At 37.9% G+C, this 27,983-nt stretch overlaps 1 protein-coding gene across 11 annotated transcripts in view; it reads left to right on the forward strand.

Annotated features, from left to right (window-relative positions):
• SYNE2 (spectrin repeat containing nuclear envelope protein 2) overlaps positions 1 to 27,983 on the forward strand; it is a 308,736-nt gene that overhangs the window by 105,434 nt on the left and 175,319 nt on the right. For 8 of the 11 annotated variants that reach the window (XM_054690979.1, XM_054690990.1, XM_054690998.1 and 5 more), the window contains exons 12-30: positions 1,110 to 1,274; positions 2,705 to 2,817; positions 4,202 to 4,364; positions 5,678 to 5,756; positions 6,019 to 6,206; positions 6,641 to 6,805; positions 7,931 to 8,080; positions 9,504 to 9,677; positions 13,264 to 13,422; positions 13,848 to 14,021; positions 17,237 to 17,371; positions 18,759 to 18,917; positions 21,211 to 21,422; positions 21,887 to 21,986; positions 22,765 to 22,880; positions 23,107 to 23,233; positions 24,793 to 24,950; positions 26,365 to 26,512; positions 27,193 to 27,800. In XM_054690979.1, coding sequence (XP_054546954.1) covers positions 1,110 to 1,274; positions 2,705 to 2,817; positions 4,202 to 4,364; positions 5,678 to 5,756; positions 6,019 to 6,206; positions 6,641 to 6,805; positions 7,931 to 8,080; positions 9,504 to 9,677; positions 13,264 to 13,422; positions 13,848 to 14,021; positions 17,237 to 17,371; positions 18,759 to 18,917; positions 21,211 to 21,422; positions 21,887 to 21,986; positions 22,765 to 22,880; positions 23,107 to 23,233; positions 24,793 to 24,950; positions 26,365 to 26,512; positions 27,193 to 27,800 — 3,293 coding nt within the window. The remainder of the gene's footprint in view (positions 1 to 1,109; positions 1,275 to 2,704; positions 2,818 to 4,201; positions 4,365 to 5,677; positions 5,757 to 6,018; positions 6,207 to 6,640; positions 6,806 to 7,930; positions 8,081 to 9,503; positions 9,678 to 13,263; positions 13,423 to 13,847; positions 14,022 to 17,236; positions 17,372 to 18,758; positions 18,918 to 21,210; positions 21,423 to 21,886; positions 21,987 to 22,764; positions 22,881 to 23,106; positions 23,234 to 24,792; positions 24,951 to 26,364; positions 26,513 to 27,192; positions 27,801 to 27,983) is intronic. The other 3 variants (XM_054690994.1, XM_037503484.2, XM_037503487.2) reach the window with 1 other exon arrangement.

Below are 27,983 nucleotides of genomic sequence, written 5' to 3' on the forward strand. Positions count from 1 at the left end.
TGTTTAATATGTATCTTTTTGCATTATCTGTTTTGGGGGAAAGTATTCATGTGCCTGTGTATTATTAAATTGTGTAAGCTGATAGTATAGCTTTATTTTCTTTCATTCCTGAGAACATACATTTAAGGGCCCTCCACATTGCTCTGTGTGTGTATCTGGTTTGTGAATAACTATCCCCTCTCCACCCCAGAAGCCTGTCTTTATACCGAACTCTTAGAGCTATAGGTCATTCATAAGTGTTTGCTCAATAAATGAATGAATGTGTGCGTGTGTGAGTTTTGACAATGCTTAGCAGGGGTTTGTGTGTGTGGGGAATCCAGGTAGAAATGGCTGCAAGAGAAAACATAAAAGACATAAAGGTGTAGTCAATTTGGGGGGGAAATAAGTACAGTCACATACTGCATAATGGTACTTCGTTCAATGACAGACCACATGCAAGGCGGTGGTCCTTAATCTAGCTAAGGACTGTAGTAGGCTAGTCTGTTACACTCTACGTTTGTGTAAGTATGTCTGTGATTTCCCACAATGATGAAATCATATAATGATGCATTTCTCAGAAGATATCCCTGTGGTGAAGCAATGCAGACTGTTGTTGGCATCTGTGTGGCTCATGTGCATATAGGGAGTGGTGGGAAGGCCAAGGAAGGAGGAGGTTCCCTGGATTGTGGGGTGCTATAATGAAGGACAGATACTCAGGAGAATGGTAGAGAGATCTAATGTTACTGTATGGTTATGGATAGTAAGGAAAATATGTATCTGTGTGTGAGTTGCAGTTCTGATTTCGGAGAACTCAGAAAAGCTTACAACATTTCAAATGATGGTCATTCAGTGACCTATCTGCTTACAGGGGTGCTTTAAATATTTCTGATATCTGTGTCATAACTGATTATCAAAACAATTGCTTTTATCTTTACACCCTCTCCTACAGTTTTAAAACTAATTCTCTTCTCAATCAGCTGGTAGTCAGGCGATATTTAGAAGTAGGAAGTTTACCTGCCAATAAAGATTTTCTAGAGAACTGGATTAGATAAACCTTAAACAATTAAACTTACTGTATATGAAGAAATAAGTGAGAAGAGTATTGAGGAACATCTTCCTTTTTTTTTTAGATTAATATGTGGGGGAAAAAGCTGCATCAAGCCTTGCCCTCACCCCTCCATCAGATTGAAGCTTGGCTCCAGGAGGTAGAGGAGCTTATGGATGAAGATTTACCACTTTCTGGGGATTACTCTGAAGCCATGGCTCTCATACAAGAGAAAATGACTTTATTCAAGGTTGGAAAAGAACAAAACAACATGGGAAAATTTGTTAAAGACTATAATTCGTTAGAGATTATACTTGAGGAAGACTGTCCTAGAAAGAAGGGAAGAAAAATAGAGTGGGTATTTGAGGATGGTTTAGAATGATTTACTGAGAATTTTTGAGACCTGAAAGATACCTTCTCATTCTTCATAAGCACTGCATTAGTTTAAGGTTGAAATAATAAAAATCAAAAGTCCTGTAAATTCTAAAGCAACTGCACAGTCTGTCAAAAAGGCGGGGAGGCACTGGCACAACGCAGCTCTCCTGCCCACCTGTGACTGCAGGTGCCTCTCTTTTTCTTTTTTCCCCAATAACCTGTCCTTTCAAAATGTAAAAACAAACAAAAAAAAAAAAACCAAATGGGGAGGGAGGCTAGTTTAAAATGTGGGAAATTGGAATAGCTACCAAAACGCATGAAATAATTTGATATATGAGATTTCTAGCATTTAAGCCTCCAAAGGAATGGACAATATATAAGAAACTAGAAATTAATACTTAGAGACAGCTGTCTGCCTTTCTGTAAAATGTTCCAGTGTAACCATTTATAATGAAAATATTTTAAAAATCTTTGGTGAAAAAAGGGGACTTCTTTTTTTTTTTTTAAAGATGAAGTTTATGCAATAGAGGAAAAAGATTAACAAGTCTTCAATGACAATGTTTGGCAATAAATCTGCTTCATGTTGTTAAGTAACAAAAATCCACCAAGTTAATTTTAAGGACTCAATTGGCTTTATTAAATGATTTAGGAATTAGACAGTATCCATGTAGCTAGTAGAAAAATGCTCCCCAAAACTGTACAAAATGAAAGATTTTTCATAGGCAAGAAGAGGACATGTAATGGAAGAGGACATTATTTCAGGGCTAGGTAACCTCATTCTGGGGAATGGAAAAGGTCTTGTGCAGATTTTCTCATTTTCTTTTGGGGGGATTGAAAAGATGATCTCATTGGTGCTGACCAGAATATCCCATACTGACCAGTTAGGGCTACATTCCTGGCAGAGGTTGAAAGTGCAGGGGGCTTGAAGCCACAGTCAGGTTAGGCATTAAGTCTTCGCAAACACTTTAATTTTTGGCCTATCATTTTCTTTTCTTTTTTTAAGATTTTTTTTTTTATTTATACAAGAGCTGGGGTACAGGCCAGAGGCACAGGAGGGTGAGAGAATTCACCAGAGACAGAGCGGGGAGCAGAACAGGCAGATCTACTGAAATACACTGCTGAGGGGAGCAGTGGGCGAGACAGAAGAGGTCTGCCACGCCATGTGGGATTCTTCCCTGCCGGTGGGGAAATGAACCCGCACTGCAGAGGCTGTGGACATCTTCCTAGCGCTGTGCTCAACCTACTGTGCCACCTGGGAGGCCCTCATTTTCTTTTTTAATAACATCAAGCTAAATTTCTTTTCAGGATCTGATGGATAAATTTGATTATCATTTGAATGCTCTCTTGGAATTTGAAAATACGGGTGAAGACCATTTGCCATTGGTACCACCTAACAAATTGGAGGAAATGAAGAGACGGTGGGTATCACAACCATTTCACCACTGTTGATACTGTTTGTTTGAGCACTAACCTGTTGCTACACAGACTACAATATGTAGGTTTCTAGATAACTTCTGACAAGTTTTCTTCTTTGCAATTTGATGACAGCACTTTGATGTGTTACGTAACAAAAACATGCTGACACACTTCCTTCTTCATTGGATGGTAGGATATGGTGACGGAAAAAGTCAGAAACTGAGCTCTGTATCTTGGTTTTGACTGAGTTGCTCTGTCTTTCTGAGCATGTCTCCTCACTGGTAAATACAGGTTAATGATAATCACCCTGTTTTTGTCTCACAAAGATATTGGGTGAACATGAGGAGGTACATGAGGCTTTTGTAAACTCTAAAATAAGGTACCTGAGGGGTACCCAGGGACCCCAGACAAATGGGATGCATGATCTAAAGGGTTCTGGCCATCCTTGTGCACAAAGGCAAAGCTGACTCTTAGTGTGAAAGATCTTTAATAAAATTAGTGTATATACAGAGAGAAGAGCATTCTTGATATGGGTTTCCCAATAAAATTCTCCAAATTACCCATCCCTTTGTGGGCAAATACCCAGTCAAATAGGGTCAGCCTGCAGTAGAGTCATTGAGGCCCAAAATCTTGCTATAAATCTAAAGCACTTTCTGGTGGAGAAACAAAGAGCCAAAGGGGCCAGGTAAGTCTGAGACCAAAGAAGCAAAATTAAAGTACAAATCAAGATAAAGGCTGCCATTTTCAGCCTTCCCACATACCTCTCATCCAGGGTCCTCTTTCAAATGTCTCTACATGTTGTTCCTCCACACATATGCTCCAGTTCTTCTTCCCTTAGTCCCTGGGGCAAGTCAGGTCCCAGAAGCAAGAGAAGAACAGGCCACCTTGCCTTGCATGTTATCTTGGGAGTGCTCAGCTCTGCCGCCTGCTCCCAGTATCTCCTCTGCATTGCACACTGGGACTTGTAGTCCAAGGCAAATGCAGTGGGGGGGGGGCAGGAAAATGGTGTACGACATTGTGCTGTGTTGCTCCTCCCTCTAATAACAATACCACGAGTACAGAGATCACTTAATTGATGGCTATCCACATTGTCTTTTGTCATTACTCATAAGCAGCTTACTAGAATGATAGTAAGATGGTGTTAGCCTTACTAGAGAAAGCTTTTTTAATATGTAAATGTTTAAATTATAGTGGCATTGCTATACAGAACTTTTCAACCATGTTTGTCTTACTTTGTTTAAAAAAAATAGTTAAGGAGATATCTGAGTCTTCTGTGCTTAAAACAAAAATTACAGCTCCAATATTTAAAAAAAAAAATTCCAAACTGATAGCTTACTTTTGATCAATAAAGTTAAATTGAAATCTAAAACCTTTACTGTTTTCCAGGATCAACAACATTTCAGGAAAAAAATTCATTCCACTTCTAGAATTTCATTATTATAAGTGCTCAGTACTTGGCTTGCTAGATGAAGTGAAATCAAAATTGGGTGTTTGGAACATCAAATATGGGACCAAAGAATCTGTGGAATTACTGCTGGAAGACTGGCATGTAAGCTGCTTTATTTCCTGTCTTGAGAAGCTGTTCTCCATGTCTGGGAGCCAGGTCATATTTTTCACTGGTACAGTTTCCCTCTACATTATCAGGTTTTGAAATGGTTTTCTTGGTAGATTTCATTAGTGTAAGGATTGCCTGGAGAAAAGAATTACAAGTCATAAATCAGACATAGGGAAGAGTAAAAAAGAAAGCATTATTTACCACCCTATGGGAGATTAAAAGTTAGCCAGATAATTTACACAATAAAGCTTCAATGTTATTTCCATTAGAAATTCCTAATTGCTCTTATCTGACATCTTATTTAATGTTTTCCCTCTCAGATTCATGATTTCATTCAAAAATTAAATTTCATTTAGAACATTTCAATCTTGGTCTCTTTGATTTCAAGAAAGGGAAAAGTAGCACCTTTTGTATTGAGACTTTGGGAGTTTTAGTTCTTGCAATTTATAGGAAAAGATGTTGCAAATGATTTAAATACAAACGTGTACACTAAATAAAGTGAAAGCATCCTACAAGTGTCATTTCTACAGTCAGACCTTGTTGTCATTTTTTTTGTTTCTTCTTTGTGCAATCAGGGCTAAAAAAGAAAATTTGAGGTTGTAAATTCAGCGCAAAAGCTGAAAAACATGACAAGGGAAATTCATTTACAATTTATGATTTAATCACTGTTCTTTCCTAAACAGGAAGCATCAGTCTAAACTAGACTAGATTTTGAATATTTTTATTTCTTTTGTTCTCTTTGATTTTTTCCATTTAAATGATCATACTACAGGCATATATATAATTGCACAGTGAATATGAGCTTTAATTACTTCTGTGATTTCTCTGTAGCGGAATTTGATTGCATGGGACACAATTTGGTTAATGGAAGTTTCTCAAAAGTTTGTGGCAATGGGTGGTATTTTTCTAATATAACTAGTATATCTAATATAAATTATTTATGTTAATAAAATATGTGAAATAAGAAACTTACAAATTATGCAATATTAATAAATACATAAAGGAGGAAATTTTGAAATTACTGTAATTACTTAACTTACCCTTTCTCCAGAGAGAAAGACCATTACAAAACCATGTCACATTAAGATAACCTTTGTCAGGCTTGTACCTAGGTAATGTTTTCATTGTAGTTGTGTCTTCTGGACCTCGATTAGCTATCCTCAGGGGCTGCTCATTTTTTCCTACTGAAATTTGTAGTAGTAAAGTGAAAGAAATGTTGACACTCAAGAGCTTCATCTTGCCTTTAGATTTCTCGGCACATTTACATTAAAAACTGTTAATATAATTTTTTCCTCCCCCACTCACAGAAATTTATTGAAGAAAAAGAGGTCCTAGCTCAACTTGAAACTTCTTTTCAAAAATGTGATGAAAGTCATAAGAATTTGGGTAATGTTATACAGTTACTTTTTAATGGGATGACCAACACTTATAAATATCATTTCTTCTGTTTTTTTTTTTCTTTACACATCTAGTGTTTTAGAAATTAGTTTTACATGTGTGTTTTCTCTGGAAAAATCTTGCATTCACTTTTAATATTGTCAGCGTACATATTTACTTTTCCACTGTCAATAAATATGCATATATTTTAGTTAACAGTGTGCTTTTATTAATAAACTTTTCTAAGATAACTATTTTGTTAACATTATAGGTGACGAATATCAGGATATTAGTAAACAATATGGCATAGTGGAATATAATCTTTGTACATATAGAAAAAGTATATTTGATATCAAGTCCACTCTACAAAAAGTTCTACAGTGTTGGGTTACTTATATGGAAAACCTCCGTTTACTAAAAGCTTGTTTTGAGGAGACAAAGAAGGAGCAGATTAAAGAGGTATTTGTAGTCTAATGGCAACTTTGTCCCCCGCCCTCCCTGCCCCCATTTTGTTTGGATACCCTCATTGTTCATGCAAAAATGAGAAGGCAGGGAAGAGTAAGCAAAAGTATTGGAAAACCTCTCCAAAGTTTTGCAAAGAGTTTAGTGTCTTCCTAATAAAGTTGGGGGGGGGGGGAAGGAAGGGAGAGGACTTTATGGAAGCATAATTTACAGAAACATTATAGCTTTTGGAATATATATTACTAAGTTCTAGAAAATGAAATAAAAGATGTGGAGTGCTGGATAGCTTATAGACACATTTAAAATAAATTCATGTTTTAAAATATTTCATTTTTCCATTTGGGTGAATATTACGAGATTTAAAACCTTCCCGAGTTTCTAGAGGACAAATCTTACGTCGTTAAATGTGACATTACTTTTATGTTATGCAGGTTCCCTTTGAGACACTATCCCAATGGAATCTACACCATATTACTTTAAATGAAATGGCGACTTTCTTAATTCAAGTCAGCAATGAGGAAGTTGAATCATCTATTTCTAAAGAACTCAGAAGACTGAATAAAAGATGGAGAAAGTTTATTACCAAAACTCAACTTGTAAGTTCTTTTTTTGGTAAAGTATTTATTGGAGATATAATTCATGTACTGTATCACTCAATCACTTAATTGTATAACTCAGTGATTTTTAGTATGTTCAGAGTTGTGTGGCCATTACCATAGCCAATTTTAAAATATTAGCATCACTTCTTAAAGAAACAGGCCCATTTCAGCCATCTCTCCCTGCTTTCTCTCAGTCTCCCCATTGCAAGGCAACCACTAATCTACTTTCTGTCTCTTTATAATTTACTTTTTCTGGATAGCTCACACAAATGGAATCATGTAATATGTGGTCTTTGTGTCTGACTTTTTTCACTTAGTATGATGTTCAGCTACTCATGTTGTAGCAGTATTTCCTTTCGATTGGCAGTCTATTATATGCTTATACCACATTTTTTAAGTCATTTAAATCATGAGTGATTTAAATCAGTACCACACATTTGCTTTCTTTCCACTTTTTTTTTTTTTGCTATTATTAATAATGCTGCTAGGAATATTCTTGTACATGTCTGTGTGGATATATCGTACAGCTCTTTAGTTAAAATTGGTTTACCTTTGGGGTTTCCCTGGTGGTGCAGGGGTTAAAGTCACAGCTCTATCAAGCTATCCCAGCCACTGCAGCATGAGTTCCATTCCCCTGCTGGCCTGGGAGCTAACCCAGATGGTACAGTACCTGCTCCCTTCAGCAGTATATTTCAGTAGATCTGCCTGTTCTGATCCCTACTCTCTCTGGTGAACCCTCTCATTCCACTCCACTCCACATCTCTGGTCTACACCCCAGTTCTTGTATGCATAAATAATCTTTAAAAAAATTGGTTTACCATTGAAGAATAGCATGAGTATTCTTGCCTACTATATCGCAAGCTCTTTGAGACTAGACACTGAAGTTTGTTTAGCATAGTGTCTCATAAAAGTAAATTTTTAGGAAATAATTTAAACTTCAGTTATTTGATTTCTTATTCTTAGACATTTTATGGAAAATCCTCGTAGTTTATAACATTGTCATTCATTGATAAATTCAAAAACTATTGAATTCATTATTCATGTATTGTTTATAATAACATTGTGTATAATAATATACCTTAGCATAAAAAAGATCATTAAGTTTCATAAAATTATTTATAGGAAATGAATCTGCCACTTATAAAAAAACAGCATCAACCCATTCTTGACAATTCTGGAAATATCCAGCAATCTAAAGAAGAAAAGCCAGATGTTGATTTTTCAGTGCATATGTCAACAGAATGTCCTGAAAATCACAATCAAAATATAAAGGTAAAATAGTTATACTTTATGTATTTTTTCTGCATATAGAAATAGCTTAACTTTACTATTTTTCTTTTAGAACACCATACTGTTGAATCAGATGAATAATTAGATAATTTTCCAGGAAAATGCTTAAGTGGTCACCTTCATGAAGTAGTTAAAAGTCCTGTATCCCACTCACAGGAGATTTCCACAAACATGGGAACAGTCATGACTTCTGACTGTGGAAGTGGAAGTCTTCAGACTAAATCTGATTAGTTCCCAGAAATTCTCTAGCAACTGGCTAGCCCCTGGTCTGTCTGGCTTCCTTCTGTAAAGAGGGAAACATATAATTTTTGTTTGTTGCTTTGTTGAGTAATTTGGAAGATGACTTTAGATTATAGATATGAATGTGGAAAAGGAACAAAAGAAGCATACACGTGTAAGGTATGGTACTTACGGTTTTGGAAAACAGGCCTCCTTCAGAATGATAATTTATACAGCTTAACTTAAGAAGGCAATTGTTACCTGGCTTTGGCTCCTGCCAGGATGGAGTGCCAGTGTTTTCCCACCATGACAAGATCTACTCAGAGAAAATCTTGAAAGATATGAATCTGTGCCGTCTCCTTTTAGAGTAGATTATTCTTCTGAGGCATTTAAAATGCTAACTGATTTAAAACAACTTTAAGAATGTGTTTCCCAAGCAAAGCTCTATCATATCAACCTATAGAATATTGAAGGTTAATTAATGTAAAAGATAAGTGTATTAAAATTTTTTTTCTTTTTTAAAAGATTTATTTATTTATTTATTTATACAAGCACTGGGGACAGTCAGAAGCGCGGGAGGGTGAGAGAATTCACCAGAGCAGAGCGGGGAGCAGAACAGGCAGAAGGACCGAAGTACACTGCTGAGGGGAGCAGCGGGCGGCAGGAGAGGTCTGCGCGCCATGTGGGACCCTCCTTCGGTGGCCGGGGAGCAGCCGGGGATCGAACCGGCGCTGCAGAGGCTGTGGGCAGCTTTGCAACCCAGTGCTCAACCGCTGCGCCACCGGGGAGGCCCTGTATTAAAAATTTAATGGTCTTCTTGAAGATGTTTCATAGCTGCTATTGCCAATAGCTGTATTTAAATAAATTGTGTGAAAGCTTTTAAAAAGTGTTTAAAGAGTCAATATACTAATTTTCTAAACTTTAATTTTCCTATCTGATAGGAATAATATAATTAAGGTAAATATAACTTTTGAATAACTTTTAATTTCTAACGTGATATATACTCATAAAATTTTACTATCATTGTCCCCAAACTAGGTCTTAAATCATTAAAATTTACTGAACTAGTATTCTTAGTGAAAACTAGTATTCTTAGGGAAAAGAGGGGTATAACTTCTTAAAATTGACAATTATTTCAAAATGTAAATGTTGCCATTTTCTTAGTGGTAATTTTAAATGTTTGTAGGCTGGGGAAGAACATGAAAAAGAAAAGGAAGAAGTCACAGAGCAAGTAAAAGTGTCTGAAGAGGTTGAAAAACTCATTGGACAAGTGGAAACTTGGGAGGCAGAAACCAAGTCTGCTTTAGATCTTCTGAGAAATCAAGAAGATGTGAATCCTTCAGTGGAAGAATCTTTGCAGGTATCACTATAAAAGTATTACAAGATCAGCTTTCTTGGTTGTTGACTTAAGTATTAAGATAAAAAGTTCTAAAGTACATAGAAATAAACCTACTTGTTTGAATTTTCTTTATTGGAATTTTAAAAAATAGCAAAGATTGACATTTCTGGATCATTTACAGTGATTTTGCTTGAAGACAGAAGGTAGAAGACTACTACTAATATCTTATGAGACTAAGTTCTTGAACTAATTTCCTAGCTGTACAATGAAGATTAACATAGTCTCCTGTATCAGAAGTCAATGAGGAGATGAGTGAATTCAGCCTCAAATATCTCAGTGCAATGTGACTATAAGAAATTATATAATCCATGCTTTGCGAGCTCACCCACTGATGAAGCCCTTTCCTTTCGTAGCCAATGCAAGGAGGGTGACTGATGTTAGAAGTGCATTCTCTCTTTATTCTCAGGCTTTCGACTCATTGAAAAGCAATGAGGCGAGAACTTAATATCATTAAGTTCTCCTGGGAAAGAAGTTACAATTGAGATTTTTACTGAGTTCCAGCTCAGCTGTAAAACATATGAAGCATGTCATAAATTATAAGATAGAAGGTTCCTGGAAGAACAGAGCATTTATATAATCCTTCCAAATCTATATTTGTAAAGGTTGTATAATTAGCATCTTCTGTTTTCCTTGTTTATGAGAATAATACTGTTTATGGCTTTGAAAATATTATGTAAACTTACCTGTGCCATCTGCTAGGGCTTCACTAATTTTACTTTTAATATGTATTTATTTGCTGTATCTGGAATTTTTTAGTGAAAGAAATGAAGGAAGCATTTACTATTTTAAAAATATTTTCAAAACAATTACAGTGATCCACTTAAGAACAGTAAAAACACAATCCCGTTGGAATAGACTTTTTTTCAGGTTATTTTTAAAAAAAAATTTAAAATTTTTATTTTCTCACATCTTCTTTGTACAATATTTGATTTCTCAGGTGTAATCCCTATAAATCTCCCATCACCACCTAACCTGTGAACCATCACCATAGGATCTCTAATATGTCTGCTAGTTTTGTCTTTTTTTTCTCTAACCCTTTGTTTGGTTTCCCTATATTCCTGCTATAAGTGAAACTATCCAATATTTTTTGTTTTCCTTCTTACTTATTTCACTGAGCATAATTCCTCCCAGTTCCATCCATGTAGCTGCAAATGCATGAATTTATCTTTTTGACTGCTGAGTATTGTTCTATTGTGCATATATATCACATCTTTTGGATAGACTCATCTGTTTTGGGGCATTTTGGTGGTTTCCATATCTTAGCTATTGTGAATAGTGCTGTAATAAACATAGGAGTGCAGGTTTCCTTTCAAATTAATATTTTTGTGTCCTCAGAAACATCAATTCCAAAGAACACCTGCACCCCTATGTTTATAGCAGCACTATTTACAATAGCTAAGCTTTGGAAACAGCCCAAATGCCCAAAAATAGATGACTGGATCAAGAAGATGTGGTACATATATACCATGGAATATTACTCAGCATTCAAAAAAGATAAACACATGCAATTTGCAGCAACATGGATGGCGCTGGAAGGGATCATGCTCAGCGAAATAAGCCAGAAAGAAAAAGAAAAATACCAGATGGTCTCACTCATAGCAGGAATCTAGAAAACTTAAATAAGGGACCAGGAAAATGAATAACTATAAGTGAAAATCAAAATCAACAAAAAACTGTGAACCAGAGACACTTTTTGGGGGGTGGGGGGCGGGAAGGAAGGGATTGGGGTCAGAATGGGGGGGTTGCAATTATGTGGGGAATATAAAAATAAAATTTATTATTTAAATAAAAAAAATTTTGTGTCCTTTAGGTAGATGGAATAGACTTTTGTTAAGAAGGAATTAAGGGCCTCCCCGGTGGCGCAGCGGTTGAGCGCTGGGTTGCGAAGCTGCCCGCGGCCTCTGCAGCGCCGGTTCAATCCCCGGCTGCTCCCCGGCCACTGGAGGAGGGTCCCACATGGCGCGCAGACCTCTCCTGCCGCCCGCTGCTTCCCTCAGCAGTGTACTTCGGTCCTTCTGCCTGCTCTGCTCCCTGCTCTGGCTCTGGTGAATTCTCTCACCCTCCTGCGCTTCTGACTGTACCCAGTGCATGTATAAACAAACAAACAAACAAAAAAACTAAATAAATAAAAAAAAAAAAAAAAAAAAAAGAAGGAATTAAGTGTGCTCTCTGTTGAATCAAGATATAAAGTAAGAAATGCAGCTTTCTGGGCAGCTCTGGTGATGTGCTCCCCTTTGTGTCTTTTAAAACAGTTGATTTTTTTACACTTTCTGCTTTTATATTCATAGAAAACTGTCTGTGAGGACATACACATAATTATCTTGATCCTGAATTGTACCCAGCTCCTGGCACATTTCCTGGCACATCATACACATAAAATGGGTATTTTTTAAATGAATGTGTGAATTATAGATTGAATGACAACAACAGGAAGGACAGGAAAAAAGAGGAACTTTTTCTTTACATGCTTTACCTTTCTTGGTTTGTCTTTTACTTGAATTTTTGTTACTTTTATAATTAAAAAGAAAACAAATTGAAATATAAATAAACATGCTAATTTTTGAACATTTAAATATTATAAAATATAAAAAGAAATATAATTCCCATAATTCTACTGCTCTAAGATAAATGACATCAATATTTACATAGCTGATATCACAAAATATAATTTCTCTTTTGTTATCTTCATGCCACCTTTGAGTTGTAACAAACTTTTTTTTTGATAATTTGATAAATGAAAAGTGGTATGCATTATTTTTAAAATTTTTCTTATTTGATTACATATCAGATTGAACTTTTATTTATTGAAGCTATTTGTTGCTGTCTTTGTATATTCTGAATTTTCTTGGGGTTACCAGTATTTTTCTTAGTGAATTTATAAGCTCTTGGAATCATGACTCATGACTTATTTTCATTTGTGTGGCAAATATTTTTAACCAAGTTGTTGATTTTTGAGTTGTTTATTTCACATAGATTTTTATATCTATATAGTTCTTTGTTTTTCCCCACCCCTCACCCTGTATCTATGTAATCTTTTCTGTCATTACTCTGATGCCTACAAAACCCTCCACATCCAGAAAGCAGATTAATTTTCATGGATAATTTCTTCCTTTTGTGGTTTTATATTTTATATATAACTTTCTGATCATCTGAAATTTATTTTTAGTATGTTGTATAAGGCATTATTCTAAAAAGATGATATTCCTGTAGCCATTTTCTCCAATAACATTATTGAATGCCCTTCCAGTTGGTTTGGTTTAGAACAACTTCATTTTAAGGTTAATGACCACTCCAACTTATTTTCTCTCAACTGGCATTTTATTACTTCTGGTCTTTATATGTAAGTGTCTACTGTATTAAAAAAATAGATAAGACTAGCAGCTCAGAATCTGATATATTAGTTTAAAATTTCATAATTTTTAAAATAACAGTTTGAGTGCAAATATACCTCATTTTGTATAACATTTTTAATAATTTTCTGATGAAGTTAACGTTGAACATATAGTCAGAATGTGTATTCTGATATCACTTTAATTTGTTTTAATAGCACCTTATTGCCAAAGGCTCTATGTATGAAGAACTTGTATCTAGAACTGAAGATACTTTACACATGGATGTACAAAATATCTCAAGCCAGGAGTCCCTACAACATGTTCTCACTGCTGCACTACAGGCAAAGATTCAAGAAGCTAAAGAGAAAGTTCAGGTCTCTCTTCAATATTCCTTATTTAGTGAACTTATTTTATTTTTATTTATTTTTTTTTTTTTGGTGGGACCTCGCCAGTGGCCGGGGATCGAACTGGTGCTGCAGAGGCTGCAGGCAGCCTCACAACCCAGCGCTCAACCGCTGCGCCACCAGGGGAGGCCCCTATTTAGTGAATTTGATCTTTAAAACCTAGTGGTCACTGGGTCAGGGGGGAGCATAGGAGGAGGGTTGCTGTGTTAGGAAATGTTCTGCAAAATACTGCTTTTGCATTAGTTTTTATTTCTTTATAATTCAGCACATAATGGAAAAGAGTAGTATAATAAATTACTCTATGTCTAATGGAAAAATACAAGTTGCTATTCAAAAAATGTACTGAATTTACTGAAAAGTGGGGCCAAGAGTTGAGAATTTTCTTGTCTTCACAGATTAGTATGGTCAAATTGGATGCGGTGTTGAAGAATTCAACTGAGGTTTCACCAGACCTGGATGTCAGGCTGAAAGTAGAAGAATCACAGAAGGAACTTGAATCATACATTACAAGGGCTGAGCAGCTCCTTGGCCAAAGAGACAGCCAGAGTGAACTGATTTCAAAATATAAGGTAGTCTCATTTAATAACCATTAAATGTAGACTATTTATTATTAGCTGCCTATCCCATTTGAAATCAAGATGTTTCAATCATTGTAATGACACACCGAGTTAGGGTAACTTTTAAAAATTTCCCATTTTATATGTTGTTCCTGGGGGCAATTAAAAATAATCGTTCAGGGCCTCCCTGGTGGCACAAGGGTTAAACCTCAGCCCTGTGAAGCTATTGGCAGCTACTGCAGCATGAGTTCAATCCCTGGCCAGGGAGCTAACCAACGTGGGACAGCAGACCTCTCCTGTCTCACCTGCTACTCCCCTCAGCAATATATTTCGGTCAGTCTGCTTGTTCTCCTCCCCACTCTGTCTCTGGTGAATCTTCTCACTCCCCACACCTCTGGCCTACACCCCAGTTCTTCTATGCCTAAATAAATTTAAAAAACAAAAAAACCCTATTCTTTAAAAAAATCATTCAAATGAAGATTTTTTTTAAATTCAGATTTTATTATAGACAGAATGGACATGATGATAACAGTGTAAAGAGCATGGTTGATTTCATGGCATTCAGCACAAGTTTAGTTTCTCTAATTTTTTTCAGTGGTAAAATGGTCATAAAAATTCAAGCCCTATTCACCTGCCAGATTTGCTATGAAGTTTTAAATGAAAATAAAGCATGTGAAAACACTTTAAACAGTTGAAATTCTCTGACTGTAAAGAAATATTTTTATTATCAAAATGTGCCATGATAAAAGTTATTTTTGGACACATGCTTATCAGTAGCTAAAGATCCGCCCACGTTCTGTCTATGCAGACAGTTTCAGGTTGATTTTTTTTCATGGTCTGACTGGCAGCTTAAGATGCAGCCACAGCAGAGACTCACTGTTAATTAACACCGTGGGATGTGCTGGGGGTGAAGGAAAGTAAAACAAGGTCACTGTCCTCGGACAGGGGTAGAGTAGTCTGTTTTCATTCATTCATTCAACCTTTAAAACATTTATTGACCATTTAAAATGAGTTAGTTAGGTGGTTTGGGGTTGTAAGGATGAGGTAAAGCTATAATCCCACACCCCAACTTCCAGTCTTTTTAGAAAATAAGCGCCCATGGGAACCTCTCTTCATGCCCCTTGTGGCCTCTTACTGTTTTGTGGGCCTCACCCCATTTTGGCTTTTTGGATTAGTAACCCCGTACTGGACCCTATTATCAGCTATTTCATCATTGCTTTTTCCATGATCTCAAAAGGCCTCACTTGCTGGATCCTATGCCACCGATTCTGACCAATTCCCTGTCTTTTCTTCCCCAACTTTTACTCCCAGGTTGCTGAGATTGTTGAACTGATTCACAGGTTGTTTTGAATAAATACTAGGCTGGATTGCAGAAGGACAGATACAGCCAGCTCAGGAAAGGGAGAAGGAAAAGAACAAATAGAGGCTCCAGTGCCCTTCTCTACCAGAGAGAAGAGAGAGAAGTGTCTGTTCTTACACCATTTTCCTCTCCCTGACCACCTTTTAAAATCTGAAGCCACACCGGGGAGGGAAGAACATAAGGGGCTGTGGTGATGGATCAGGGCTGCTATAGTGGTGGGGGGACTACAGGGGCTACACCTCAGGGGAGAGATCAATTACTGTCCAAAAATTAACGACAAGGTAAAAAAATAAACTAATTTTAAAAAACAAATAAAAAATAAAATCTAAAGCCAGGGGGTTTGTCTTTTTCTCTGACATTCAGTGAAATAGATTCCTTTTCACAACATTAGCAAAATCCTTACCCTGAGACCCACAAGATCCAGAGAAGCACGTGGGTTGTGGGAGCACTCCGCCAGCATGTGGGGTACAGTGTCTCCCTGGTCATACATTTAGTAACCCCACCCCAGCCGGGCCTTAGGTCCCTTGGGGCTCAGTGCTAGATCTGTTTATCCAAGGGTCCATAATAAATACATAACGAGTGTATGAATGGACTTTCATCCTGCTTAACTTGCCTTTTCCCCCAGAATTATTCATCTTTTTGTCTCCTGCAGATTTTTTGCCTCTGTCACAGGTTTAAACTATTTTCTGTTCTGATATTTGCTGATCATAAGCCAGGTTTCTGCCCTCATAGACTAGTGCAGGTAATAGTAGGAGCAGGTAGTGTGAGGTGAGGCACAAACACATTCCTAGTAGGCAGTTCCCACCACCCTGCTCTGCTGCTTCTCCCCTGGGGCAGAACTGCCCACCAGCCTGGTTCTGGGCAAAACTTTGCAGTTGATAAGATCTGTAGGGTAAATAAAAAGTATCAGGCTTTTCTGTCCTCCCGCCATTAGGATCGATGATGGATCCCTGCCGTCCTGAATGCATGCCTGATGGCGGGCACCTGGAGTAGGGTGTGGACATGCGTAGATGGGATTCACCTGGGCTGAGAGACTGGGCTTATAAGGGTGGTGTCACGGGGACGCCAGCAGAGCGGAGAACCACAGAAGAAGCAGAGAGAACGAGAGTGGAAGAGAGTGAAAGAGAAGTTAGAGGCCACAAGAAAATGCCAGAGAGCCCAGATAGAGTGAAGACTTGATGGGGGCTGGGAGGCCTGCCAGCCTCCCGGCCCCCCAGCACCTCTGCCTGCTATGTGCCTGGTAAATCCCAAAAAAAGCCTGAAAAGCCACCAAAGGCTCCAGGACTTCTCCTTTACCCTGTCTGCTCGGGTCATAGAGATCCTGCTCCATGCCCTTCTGCCCCTTACAAGATCATATTACCTTCTTGCAGCATAAAAATGCTTATGCACTATGTTCAGTATTTGCCTTGTTAACCTTACTATAGATTGTCTTATTGTAACATTAATTTCTAATACATGCTGGTATGCTTTTCATACTGTATTGCTTATGAAATATGGCTGTCTGCTTAATTCTTAAGAACTTTAGAGGGAACATTTCCAGTGGCCTATAATCCTACAAAATAAGCCTTTATTTGTCAAAGGGGTTCCAAAATCATTTTGAATATTGTCATTTTGAATATATTATCTGGACCTCAAATGTGTAATAATTACATTTAAATAATAACTATTTTCAATTCTTTTCCAAAGATTTCAAGGGATGCAAAAAGGATATGAACCTTAATTTAGAAAGAGAAGTCTTTCCAAAATCTTTAGGTAGTCACAGATAGCCCCTTCATAGTTCTACCTGTTAAAGAACTACTGAAATTAGCTTTGAGGATTTGGCAGTAGAATGGAACTTCCATGTTCTTGTTTGTACTTTTTCACTTAGGAAGCAATAGCAATTTTTAATACTAAAAGTCTGGCCAAGTATTTAAAAGCTGTTGAAGAACTGAAAAATAATGAAACCACGGATGTAAAACTGACTTTGGACGCACAGAGCAGAGATGTCTGTGCCAAATGGGAGGTAAGGATGTGCATGTGTGTTGGGGCTTATGCTTATAGATCTGATCCTGGGCCTGTCTGTCATCAGAGGCATTGCTGGCGGTCTCCCCGTCTACTGTGTGTTCAAGAGCAGCTGGTCCCTGCAGACTGTGGTCCCCAGGCCTGGTATCAGCTGGCTCTGTGATCATCAGTGACAACACTGTTCAGAGATTAGAGGGCAGTTGCAGGGGGTCAAAGGGAGAGTCCAAAGGTTTTCTTTCCCTTCTCCCTTGAGCAGTCTCTGGGGCTGTCTCCCTGGCTGTGGGTTCCATGGGTCCCGCTTCTGATGACTGACCTTCCTGTCTGGGTGAGAACAGCTTCCAGCCAGCCTTAACCTCTGGATTGTTTTACAGCCTTCCCTTGGCTTTCTCTGGTTTCCCCTCACTTACATAACCAATTCCCTGAACTTAATTTCTTCTGCCTTAAATGTTACTGCTTTCTGCTTTCCTGGTTGGATCCTGACTGAGACAATACCTTGACACTTATGCACAGTTTCATGGTGAAATACAGGTATAGGCATTGGTGGCAGGCAGCTCTGGACTCAGCAGCTGGGACCCTAGGCAAGTTGCTCAGCTTATAGGAGGTTTTCTGATAAAATGGGAGTAACCCCAATGACTTGGCAACATTGTTATAGCACCTGCCATAGTGATTGTGTTCAATAAATGGTAATTAGTATTAAATATGTTTGTGAATGTGTGTGTGTGTGTGTCTGAGTGTGGAGAGAGAAAAATAAGGTATGCAGGTATGTCTGACTATGTGGAGAGAGAAAATAAGATAATGTATTTGAATTTCTACTGTTACAGGTCCTTTTAAAGCACATTTTAAAATAAACATTTTATTTTAGAAAAAGAAATATTGCAAAGATAGTAGAGACAGTTCCAGTATATCCCATGCCTGGCTCTCCTAGTATTGACATCTTACATTAATATATATATATATAGCGCTTTTGTCTCAGTCAGTAGTCAGATATTGATGCATTATCAGCCAAAGTTTATTCTTTATCTGTATCTTCAGTTTTCTCCTAATGTCCTTTGTCTATGCCAGAATCCCATCCAGCACACACATTATATGTTTTGCCTCCATAGATTGCGATAGGTGTTTTGTAGCTATTTTCTCCCAGGCTGCACCTTGTCTTTTGATTCTCTCTAATAGTGTCTTTCACAACTAAAAACACATGTTTAGTTGTTAGAAAGAAAATAATATGAGTCTGGTATATTTTAAAGGACAGACACACAAGAATGAATCAAACTTGCATTCAAGCTCTGCTCCCATCCTTTGTTGCAACAAATATTTTCATTGTGTTTTTAATCAGCACTTTTTTCAATATATTCTGTTCCCATGGTTAATGTGTGCCTTTGTTATCCCTGTAGGCTCTTCATCATGAAATGTCTTTGTATATTCAACAACTAAAAATAGATATTCAAAAAGAAAAACTTACTGACAGCATTTCAAAACTGGAAAGACAAATAAATAAGGAGAAGAAACTAATCCGCAGAGGCAGGACCAAGGGTCTCATCAAGGAACATGAGGTAACCTGTTCCCATTTAAATTTTGTTGTCATTTGGAGTTTATTCCTCAATGATTGTGTATGGTCCTTAGTTTACGGTTGAATCTGCTTTGGAATCTGCTGCCGCCTTGAATTCCCTGGGAATTATCCCTTATGTAGTTCACTTAACTAGAGCCTGTGCTTCTTGCTTTGTAGAAATGAGAAAAACTCAGCACTGAATTAATATTTTATGATTTCTCTTAATATGTCTCAGTGGCCCTTCTCTTCAAGACTGGCTACATGTCGCCTGTTGTGACATTCCCTCAGTTGCTTTGGTGATGATATGGTGTCCCCAGAAGAGCAACTTTTGTGAGAGATAACGAATCAGATATAAACGCTCTGGGGCAAATCTAAGAACCTCTTTTGGTCCTTAGCCTATTTGTTTGTCTCTAGGTACTTGACAGCATTAACCCCTCTTTATTTCTTTTAAACTTTCTACTGCTGTGCCTCTCTCAGTATCAATCTCTCTTGCTTTTCCTTCTTTTATTTTTTTTGCAGGAAGGAGGTTTCTTTTTAGTGCCCTTCATAAATTTCCTTTTTGCTATGTTAATGTTTTTAGTTTTGGGGTCCCCATTTTTGGCTTATTTCTTGCTTCCTCTGGGTGGTTCTGTGCCCTCTGGGGTTTTAACTGTCCTCTCTGCAATGCTAATGCCTAAATCTTCATCTCCAGCTGAGCCCTTTCCCTTGAGTGACAGCTTCTATTTCTAACTGACTCATAGATATCACCACTGTGCTTCAGAGAACTCATTAATAAGCACGTCGAAAACCAAACCATGTCTCCTCTCAGACTTTCCTCCCTCTTACATATTCTGGTTGGGAAAGGCATTGCAGTCTCCAGCCGCCTTCCCCCTCCAAGCCCTTCCTTCCTTGGTGGCTTTAATGGAGTTGGAAGCCAAGTTCCATCTGTCACTCTTCAGAACAGCTGCTGCTTTTTCTTCCTTTCCGTCGGTATTTTTACTTCCCTTAGCCCAGGCTACTTTCTCGGTGTGACCAAGGTTGCTCGTCTTCTAGACCCATCACCAGAGTTTCCTTTTTAGCCACATATTTTAAAATTAAATTAATAATTATGTTTACTGAGATAATGGTTTACAACACTGTGTATGCTTTAGGGGTAAAGGTTTACGCCTCTACAAATTTAGGTGTCATACCAGGAGCCACGAATCTTATGTCTCTGGCTCACCATTACTTCCAGCACATCTCTAGACCCTTTGAGGGCTCCTCAGTCCTTCCCAGTCTGGATCCTGGACACTCCATCAGCTTCCCATCTCCTTTGGCAGCCCTTAAGCCACAATGGACTGTCTATTCTTTCACATACTCTGGGGCTCTTCCTCTTGTGGTTGTTCCTCCTGCTAGGAATGACCCCTTTTGCATGGAGCACCTGGATTGTTATTTCTGCATCCAACGCAGGTGGGCCCCCAGGTGCAGTAGGCTTTCTCTGACTCCTTAAGGCAAGTAACGGCTCTGTCACAATACTCCTCATGCTCTATGCTCATTATTTGTGTGACTGCTTAAGGGAGGGAAAAGTTTCCCTTGACCCTCATAGGGTCTCTGGCCGGGTCTGACAAGACAGATAAGCAGGAGAAAAGCATATAAGTTTTTTTGCATATTTACATGTACATGAGAATCTCACAAGTAGTCAAGTGGGCCTCACAAGACAAAGTAAGTGACAAGAACAGGAAGCTTTTATGCCTTTTAAACAAACAATAAATGTGTGAAGAATCACAAGACACAGGGGTTTAGGTTAGGAATAGTAAATGGTGAAAACATAACTAGGAGGAGAAGTTGGTTTCAAGGGTTTATTTGCAGGTTCTTTTGGTGCTCTCTCTGGGCTGACATCTGTCTCCAGTAAAAGGAGACTTGATTTTCTGCCTTTTGGCAGAAAAGGGGGAAGTTTTCCTTTCCTGTGTTTGTTCTTTTCTTTATTTTTATTGTGGTAACATGGGTTTATTTAGGTTTTAGTATGCAGTCTTAAATCAAAATCTGTGTGTATGTATATTTTAATTGCCTTACCTCAAAATAATTTTGATATCAAAGGCATGTTTTGGGGGTGACATTTTCTGGTTTCCTTCATCCCATAATTGGACTACGATGACTCCGTTTAGGACAGACTTCCTCATTGAGTCTCTCCAGCAGCCATTACTATGCCGGGCACACAGTGGACGGCCTGTAAAAGAATGTGTTGTGCGTGTCTCACATGTCTGTTAAGCCTGTAATCCTTATAGACTAATCATGTAAACTCATTTGCAACACATTTCCTGCTTTCTCGTCTCCATTAGGCCTGCTTTTCTGAGGAAGGCAGTCTGTCCCAGCTTGATCACCACGTGGCGCTCCTGCGGGAGCTGTGTGAGGAGCTGACGTCACGGGACAGTCAGCAAGAAGTGAGGCGGGCGCTCAGGGACTATGAACAAAGGGTAGCAAGACTACGCAAGTGCGCCCTGGAGGTTCACATGACACTGCAGTCCACAGTGGGAGGCCCGTCGAGGAACAAGTGCGTGCATCCTAAAAGCACTGCTTGGGGGGAAGGAGATAAAGCCTCTTGCAAAATAGAACACATTGAATATTATTCCTTTGCCTTGAGGCTTCATTTTCCTCTCTCTGTTTTATTTATTTTTTAATTTTTTATTTATTTTAATTTTAATTTTTTTGTAAAGATTTATTTATTTATGCATACAAGAACTGGGGTACAGGCCAGAGGTGGGGGCGGTGAGAGGATTCACAAGAGACAGAGTGGGGAACAGAACAAGCAGATTGACTGAAATACACTGCTGAGGGGAGCAGTGATCGAGTCAGGAGAGGTCTGCTGCACCATGTGGGTAGCTCCCTGGCTGGCTGGGGATTGAACTCGTGCTGCAGAGGCTGCGGATTACTTCATAGTTTGGTGCTTAACCCCTTGCGCCACCAGGGAGGCCCCCCTCTCTCTGTTTTAATATGCAATTTTGATTCCTTCCTAAGGGGGACCGTGAACACATCTGAGAATGGAGGAAGCAGTGCCTGCAATGAGGACCCTTCTGCAGAGTCCCTTCATCAGCCACCTACTGAAAAGGTGTTCTGTGTAGGCAATGTATTTTAGAAATAAACCCAGTGAAAGAGGCTAGATGTATAATAGCACACATTTCATTAATTGAATGTTGGTTTTAATGATCTGATTGTTTATATCAGTTGAGAATTCCCACTTAAATAAGGCAAGGAATACTGCTTTTCAAAGACTTAGAAAATATAAGTAACCAAGAGGATAGCATAACTTAATCTTCCTCTGAGGATACAAATAGTTCTTTCAAAAAGAGAGCGTTTAGATCCACTATGAATTGACACATTCTGGGCTCCCACTACTGAGGGCACAAGACATTGAGTTTAATCTGGACAGATGCACTGAGCTGGACTACTTCATGTGTCATTTATCTTTCTCTGACTTTAATGTCTTGAACTTGCCTTGGGAATTGAATTTTCTAAATTCTTGAATTCTAGGTAAGTACATTGACTGTATATTGTAGCTCAGACTGCCGGTCAGAAGGGGTGAGGAAGGAAGGAGGTGTATTTGTTTTCAGAGGTCTGCTCCTGTGTATTAGGTTTCTGTCTACCTTTGACTATGTCTTTGTGGTGGCAGCTGAAGCAGCACTGAGGGGTAGAACACCCCTTCATTCTGCTGACATAAGACATGCATCCCCTTTGTCCTCTGGGGAGGCCTTTCTCTGAGCTGACAAACCCCAAATTGTATGATTTCCTACTTTGAGGTATATAGAATCAGTGATATACTTTTGTATAATAACATGTTTATCTTTTTGGAACATTGAAGTATAATGAAGATATTTACTGTTTTGCATATTTGCTAGGCAATGGAGTCTAAGAATCTTAGCCTGGAATCAGAATTAAAGCCTCAACAGGAAAAGAACATTATCAAGAAGTATGAAAAGGATCACAATGCACCCATAAGTAGTTTACTAGAAAGGTAAACACTTCAACAACTGGAAAATCCACCAGAAATCTTTCATGAACACACACATGTTTTGATAAGCTTTTATTACCCTTTAGTCATAATTTTTGTATCCTTTAGTCATAATTTTTGTATATGAATTTTTGTAAAATTCCCTGAGATTTCCTCATGCACAATTAGTAATTTAAAACTTTTTGGGGGTCTTTTAAAATTGAGAAATGTTGCATTAAATTTTTTCCAGGTATGATGAACACAGAGAAACTCTTGCCCTCCATCTTGAAAACAACAAATTCAGAATTAATTCTGCTTTCCCTAGTGACAAGGAAAGAAGTAGTGCTTGTCTACAGGATAAACTCACAGATCTGCAGGTAATTATTCAAAATATTATCTCTCTGCTTACTCCTTTATTTGATAATAATACCACCACTTGTATAAAATTTACTGTTTTTTCCGAGGTCACGTATCCTAAGCATTTCCAAAGAATTCTCTTTGGTAGATTGCATTTATGTCATTCTATTCCAGAAAGTGATTTGTGTTTAAGTTCCAAACCCAGGGAAGACTTAGACCAAAGTCCTCATTTATTGCTCGTGTCTTAATTTGGTACATTAGATATTGTGATTTTCTGAGATTTGAATTGTGGGGATGAGGGCCTTAAATGAATTGGTCAAAATAATGTGTTTGAAGCCATTCCAACCAGCATTGCTTCTTTATTGCTCTAAAATTAACTATACATGAAAAACTAGTGAGTCAATATTTGATTCAGTCATTCATCATTTTGTTACATTGTCTGATGTGGGGCAATAAGAAAGGACAGGGTTGTAAGTGGGGGGGGAGTTTTTTTCATGCTAAGTAATGGTTGATTATCTTGAGAGCCATTGAAAGAGTATTGCATTAGACTCAGGAGCTACAGAAAAAACAATCAGTGGTGGGCACACTGATTATAAGCTCTTCAAATAAATATCCTACTTATTTTGAAGATGATCTGTACGTTGTAGGGCAACATTTCTGTCATATGTTTGGAAGAGCATTGGAGTGAACTCTTGATGGAGAAGAGGGTCATTGGTGGTTCCTGCAGTGCCCTCCCATATTTCCTAATTGTCTCCCTTTAATGATGCCAGTTCCCGAGTCACACTCTGCCATCTGGCACCTCTCTATTTTCCAACTGAATAAGCAAAATTCATATGTTAAAATCTCTGTTGTTCAAGTGATGGATTTAGCATGTTTTTATCACAATTAAGAAATTGTCTTGAGACCTTACTCCTATGACTGAATAATGAGTTGGTTAGCAAAGCTATACCAATTCTTGAGGGAGTGAGAACAAATTATGCCGATGAGCACTCAGTTGGAGACTGTAGCAGTGGCATTTCAGGGAAAAAAAAAAGCCACTATAAGGTCTGGAATAGTATAGAATTTTAAATGTATAATTATAAATCATAAATTAATTTCACATCTCATTTGTTGGAAACTGTTTTGGTTCATCCCAATTTTCTTTTAGTTTAGGGAGAAAAAAAATTTATTATCTAGATGAAATAGAGCATCAGTTGTTAGCTCTTAATGTATTTTTCTGAAATGTATTATGTGCACCTAACTTAAGGGGCAGGCACTTGGATTCCTTAGAAGGCCACATTATCTAATCCTTTAACTTCACTAAATTGTCCACTGAGACACAGCTAATCATTGTTATTGTTATCTTGTGTTAGTACTCATGTATTACTGACTAATGTATTACTGACTAGTGAATACATTATTACCTATTATTATGTTATTGTTCCCAGAAGGATACTTAAGTCACTTGTAGATGACTGGAAAATATTTCTTAAAATATTTTCATGTGAGACTTTGTGTCCTTACTTGGTGGATGTCTTATTTTGTAAGAACAGAATAATTGTGCCTATTAACCCACTCATTGATAAATTGTTTCACGTAGGTCTTAAAAAATGAAACCGATGCTTACTTGAAAGAGTTTGAAATCACTTCACTGAAGTCAGAAGAGCTTATGAGTGACATGAACAAGACTTTCTTAGTTAAAACAAGAGACAAATTAAAGGAAAAGGAGAGAGAGCTTCAGGAGATGCTGAATGCCAGGTATAATTCTGAGACCTGCTAATCAAGAATTTACTAATTTTTAAAAGACTCATTTTTATTTATTTATGCATACAAGAACTGGGGTGTAGGTCAGAGGTGTGGAGGGGCTAGGGCGGTGAGAGGATTCACCAGAGACAGAGTGGGAAGCAAAACAGGTGAATCTACTGAAATACACTGCTGAGGGGAGCAGCAGGCAAAACAGGAGAGGTCTGCTGCTCCATGTGGGTAACTCTCTGACTGGGGATGGAACTCATGCTGCATTGGCTGGTGATAGCTTGATAGTGCTGAGACTTTAACCCCTGCGCCACTAGGGACGGCCCCAAATTTACTAATTTTTTAAATGCCATGTTAAGTTAGGCTAGTGCTATAATAAGCCTGTTACTGTATTCTTTTTTTAAAAAAAGATTTATTTATTCATGCATACAAGAACTCGGGTACGGGCCAGATGTGCGGGAGGGTGAGAGGATTCACCAGAGACAGAGTAGGAAACAGAACAGGCAGACTGACTGAAATACACTGCTGAGGGAAGCAGCGGGGAGACAGGAGAGATCTGCCACACCTTGTGGGTATCTCGCTGGCCAGCCGGGATTGAACCCATGCTGCAGAGACTGCAGACAGCTTCACAGCACTGCACTCAACTGCCTGTGCCATCAGGGGAGGTCCGTGTTACTGTATTCTGTTGTCACAACAGCTGCTAGAGAGACTACCATTATGATTGTATTTTGCTGATGAGGAAACTGATAGTCCAGGAGGTTGAATAACATGATCAAGCTGTACCACCGACCAGAGACTTCAGTGGAACTTAAAGTCTCTTCAGTTCCCAGGGACATGCTCTTCCCACTCTCTCCCCTTGGGCATGAATTTGGCCATCTTGTATCATTTCTCTAGACCTAGATTTCCTCATTTCTGAAATGAGAGTGCTGTAATATAGTCCCAGTTCATACCCCCATTTTTACATAGGAACACACTGAGGCTCTGGATTGATGTTATTTTTCCAGAATCACACCTTTTATCTAATTGTCAGTAGACCCTTTTCTTTAAACACTGTTATATTTCCACTTGTCAAATCAGTAGTGCTCATAATGAGTTTTCTTTGTCATCAAGGCAAAGTTAAATTACATTCCACATTAAAATTACATTCAGAAGAGAAGGAAAGGCTTAGTATGTTTTACAATGATTTCCCATTCAATGTATTATATATTAAATGGTTAAGAATATTTGGAGATAGGACACAAATTCTTTGGCAGTTTGGATTGCTGGGTTTGGGGTTTAATGTGATGACCTGTATATATTGTCATAGGTGTTCTTATTAGATAGTTATTTTCTGTTATGAATTGCATAATAGCATTGATGTGTTTTACAAGACAACTTTCTGCTCTGTGTTTTCCTCATACCTGGTTTATTTTTCACCCAGAATGAAGTCTTTGGAGACTGCGCTGCAGATTGTGTTACCTGTGGAGAAAGAATGTCTCCATCTCTATGGCTCAGACCTGCTTCTTCATAAATTGGCCATTCAGGAATTTCACCTGACCAATGCCAGTGATATTTATCAACACTTGAGGGTAAATATAAGTTCACATAGAAATTTACCAAGTCATCATAGATTTATACAGGTTTATAGATTTTAATTATACGTTAATAATATTTTTGAATATAAACCATGGTAGAAAAATCTTCAATTATTTAGGCTTGTTACTTATTTCTCCTATTTTAATTCCTTGAAAACTCAGAAGTAGGTAACCATGCAGTAAATATAAATAATGAGAACTTTAATTCAAAGTGAAAACTAGCCCATGAATGCCTTCTCTAATACCTGAAATCTTGAATACATACTAGACTCCTGTGCTTAAATTGGCATATTCCACAGTTTATTTGTTCCAAGTCCTATCTTAAATAAAAAGTATTTAAGTCTTATTTTCCAGATTATAAAATGTTATCTGTCTCAGTTCAATGTCTAATTTTTTCCCCAAAAAACAATAGATTTATATATTTAGTTGGGGGGGGATTGAAACCTCAGGAAGTGTATCAGGTAACGAAACAGCTGGACCATCTGATGGTTTGTAATGAAATGTTTCCTTCTGTTGAAGCTGTCAGTCTTGTTTTTTTTTTTTTTTGTTTGTGTGTTTTTGTTTTTGTTTTTGTTTTTTGTAGATCTAATCAAGCCATATAATTTGAGGTTTCTGGTCTTCAGTCTTTCTTTTTTCTGCCTCGGTCTTTTCAGCTATTCTTTTCTTTATTTTAGAATATCCAAGGTTTCATAGCAAAACAGATTGAAAGATGTAGCAATTTGGAACAGCCAGGCCACTTAGCACTGATGGAATTACAGCCACTCGATCTACAGGCAACACAGAATATTATAGTGAAACACAGAACACAGCTTGAAGAAATGCATCACCGAGTACAGATGCGTGAGGATGCCCTCAAAGCTCTGGAAGAGTTTTTGGCTACTCTGAGAACAACTAAAAACTCTGTTGAGCTTGCTGCAGACCTTTCAGCCTCAGATACACAAGGGGTACCAGAAAATACTTTGACAGTAGAAAATAAAGAGGGCGAAATTCATCTGTTGAAAGATAAGGCCAGACATTTGGATAAACACTTGAAGATGCTTGGTGTAAGCTTTAAAGATGCTGAGCAGGGGGACGACAGCTCCTGTGAAAAACTTCTCAGTACTTTGTCCGAGCAGTTATTTGAGACACATGGCTATGGCTTACAGGAAGAACTCTCTGAAGACAAACTACTAGAGACTTGTATTTTCAAAAATAATGAACTTCTGAAAAATATTCAGGATGTACACAATCAAATTAGTAAAATTGGTCTTAAGGATCCGACTGTTCCGGCTGTAAAACAGCGGTAAGTGCAATTTCCACCCATTCCATGCCAGTTGACTCTTCCTGTGTTTTCAAGTATCTATGAGGTGACAGATGTATTTTCTTTTGTTTTTCTGCTACTATTTTGTGTTCAGTATTTATTTCTGTAGGCTTTTCAAACTAGCATCCTTTCGTTGATAATGTGATTTTACAAGTTGTTACGTAG

Source organism: Talpa occidentalis, unplaced genomic scaffold (assembly GCF_014898055.3).
Source record: "Talpa occidentalis isolate TD23 unplaced genomic scaffold, MPIMG_talOcc4v2.1 talOcc4.11, whole genome shotgun sequence".
Taxonomy (NCBI): domain Eukaryota; kingdom Metazoa; phylum Chordata; class Mammalia; order Eulipotyphla; family Talpidae; genus Talpa; species Talpa occidentalis.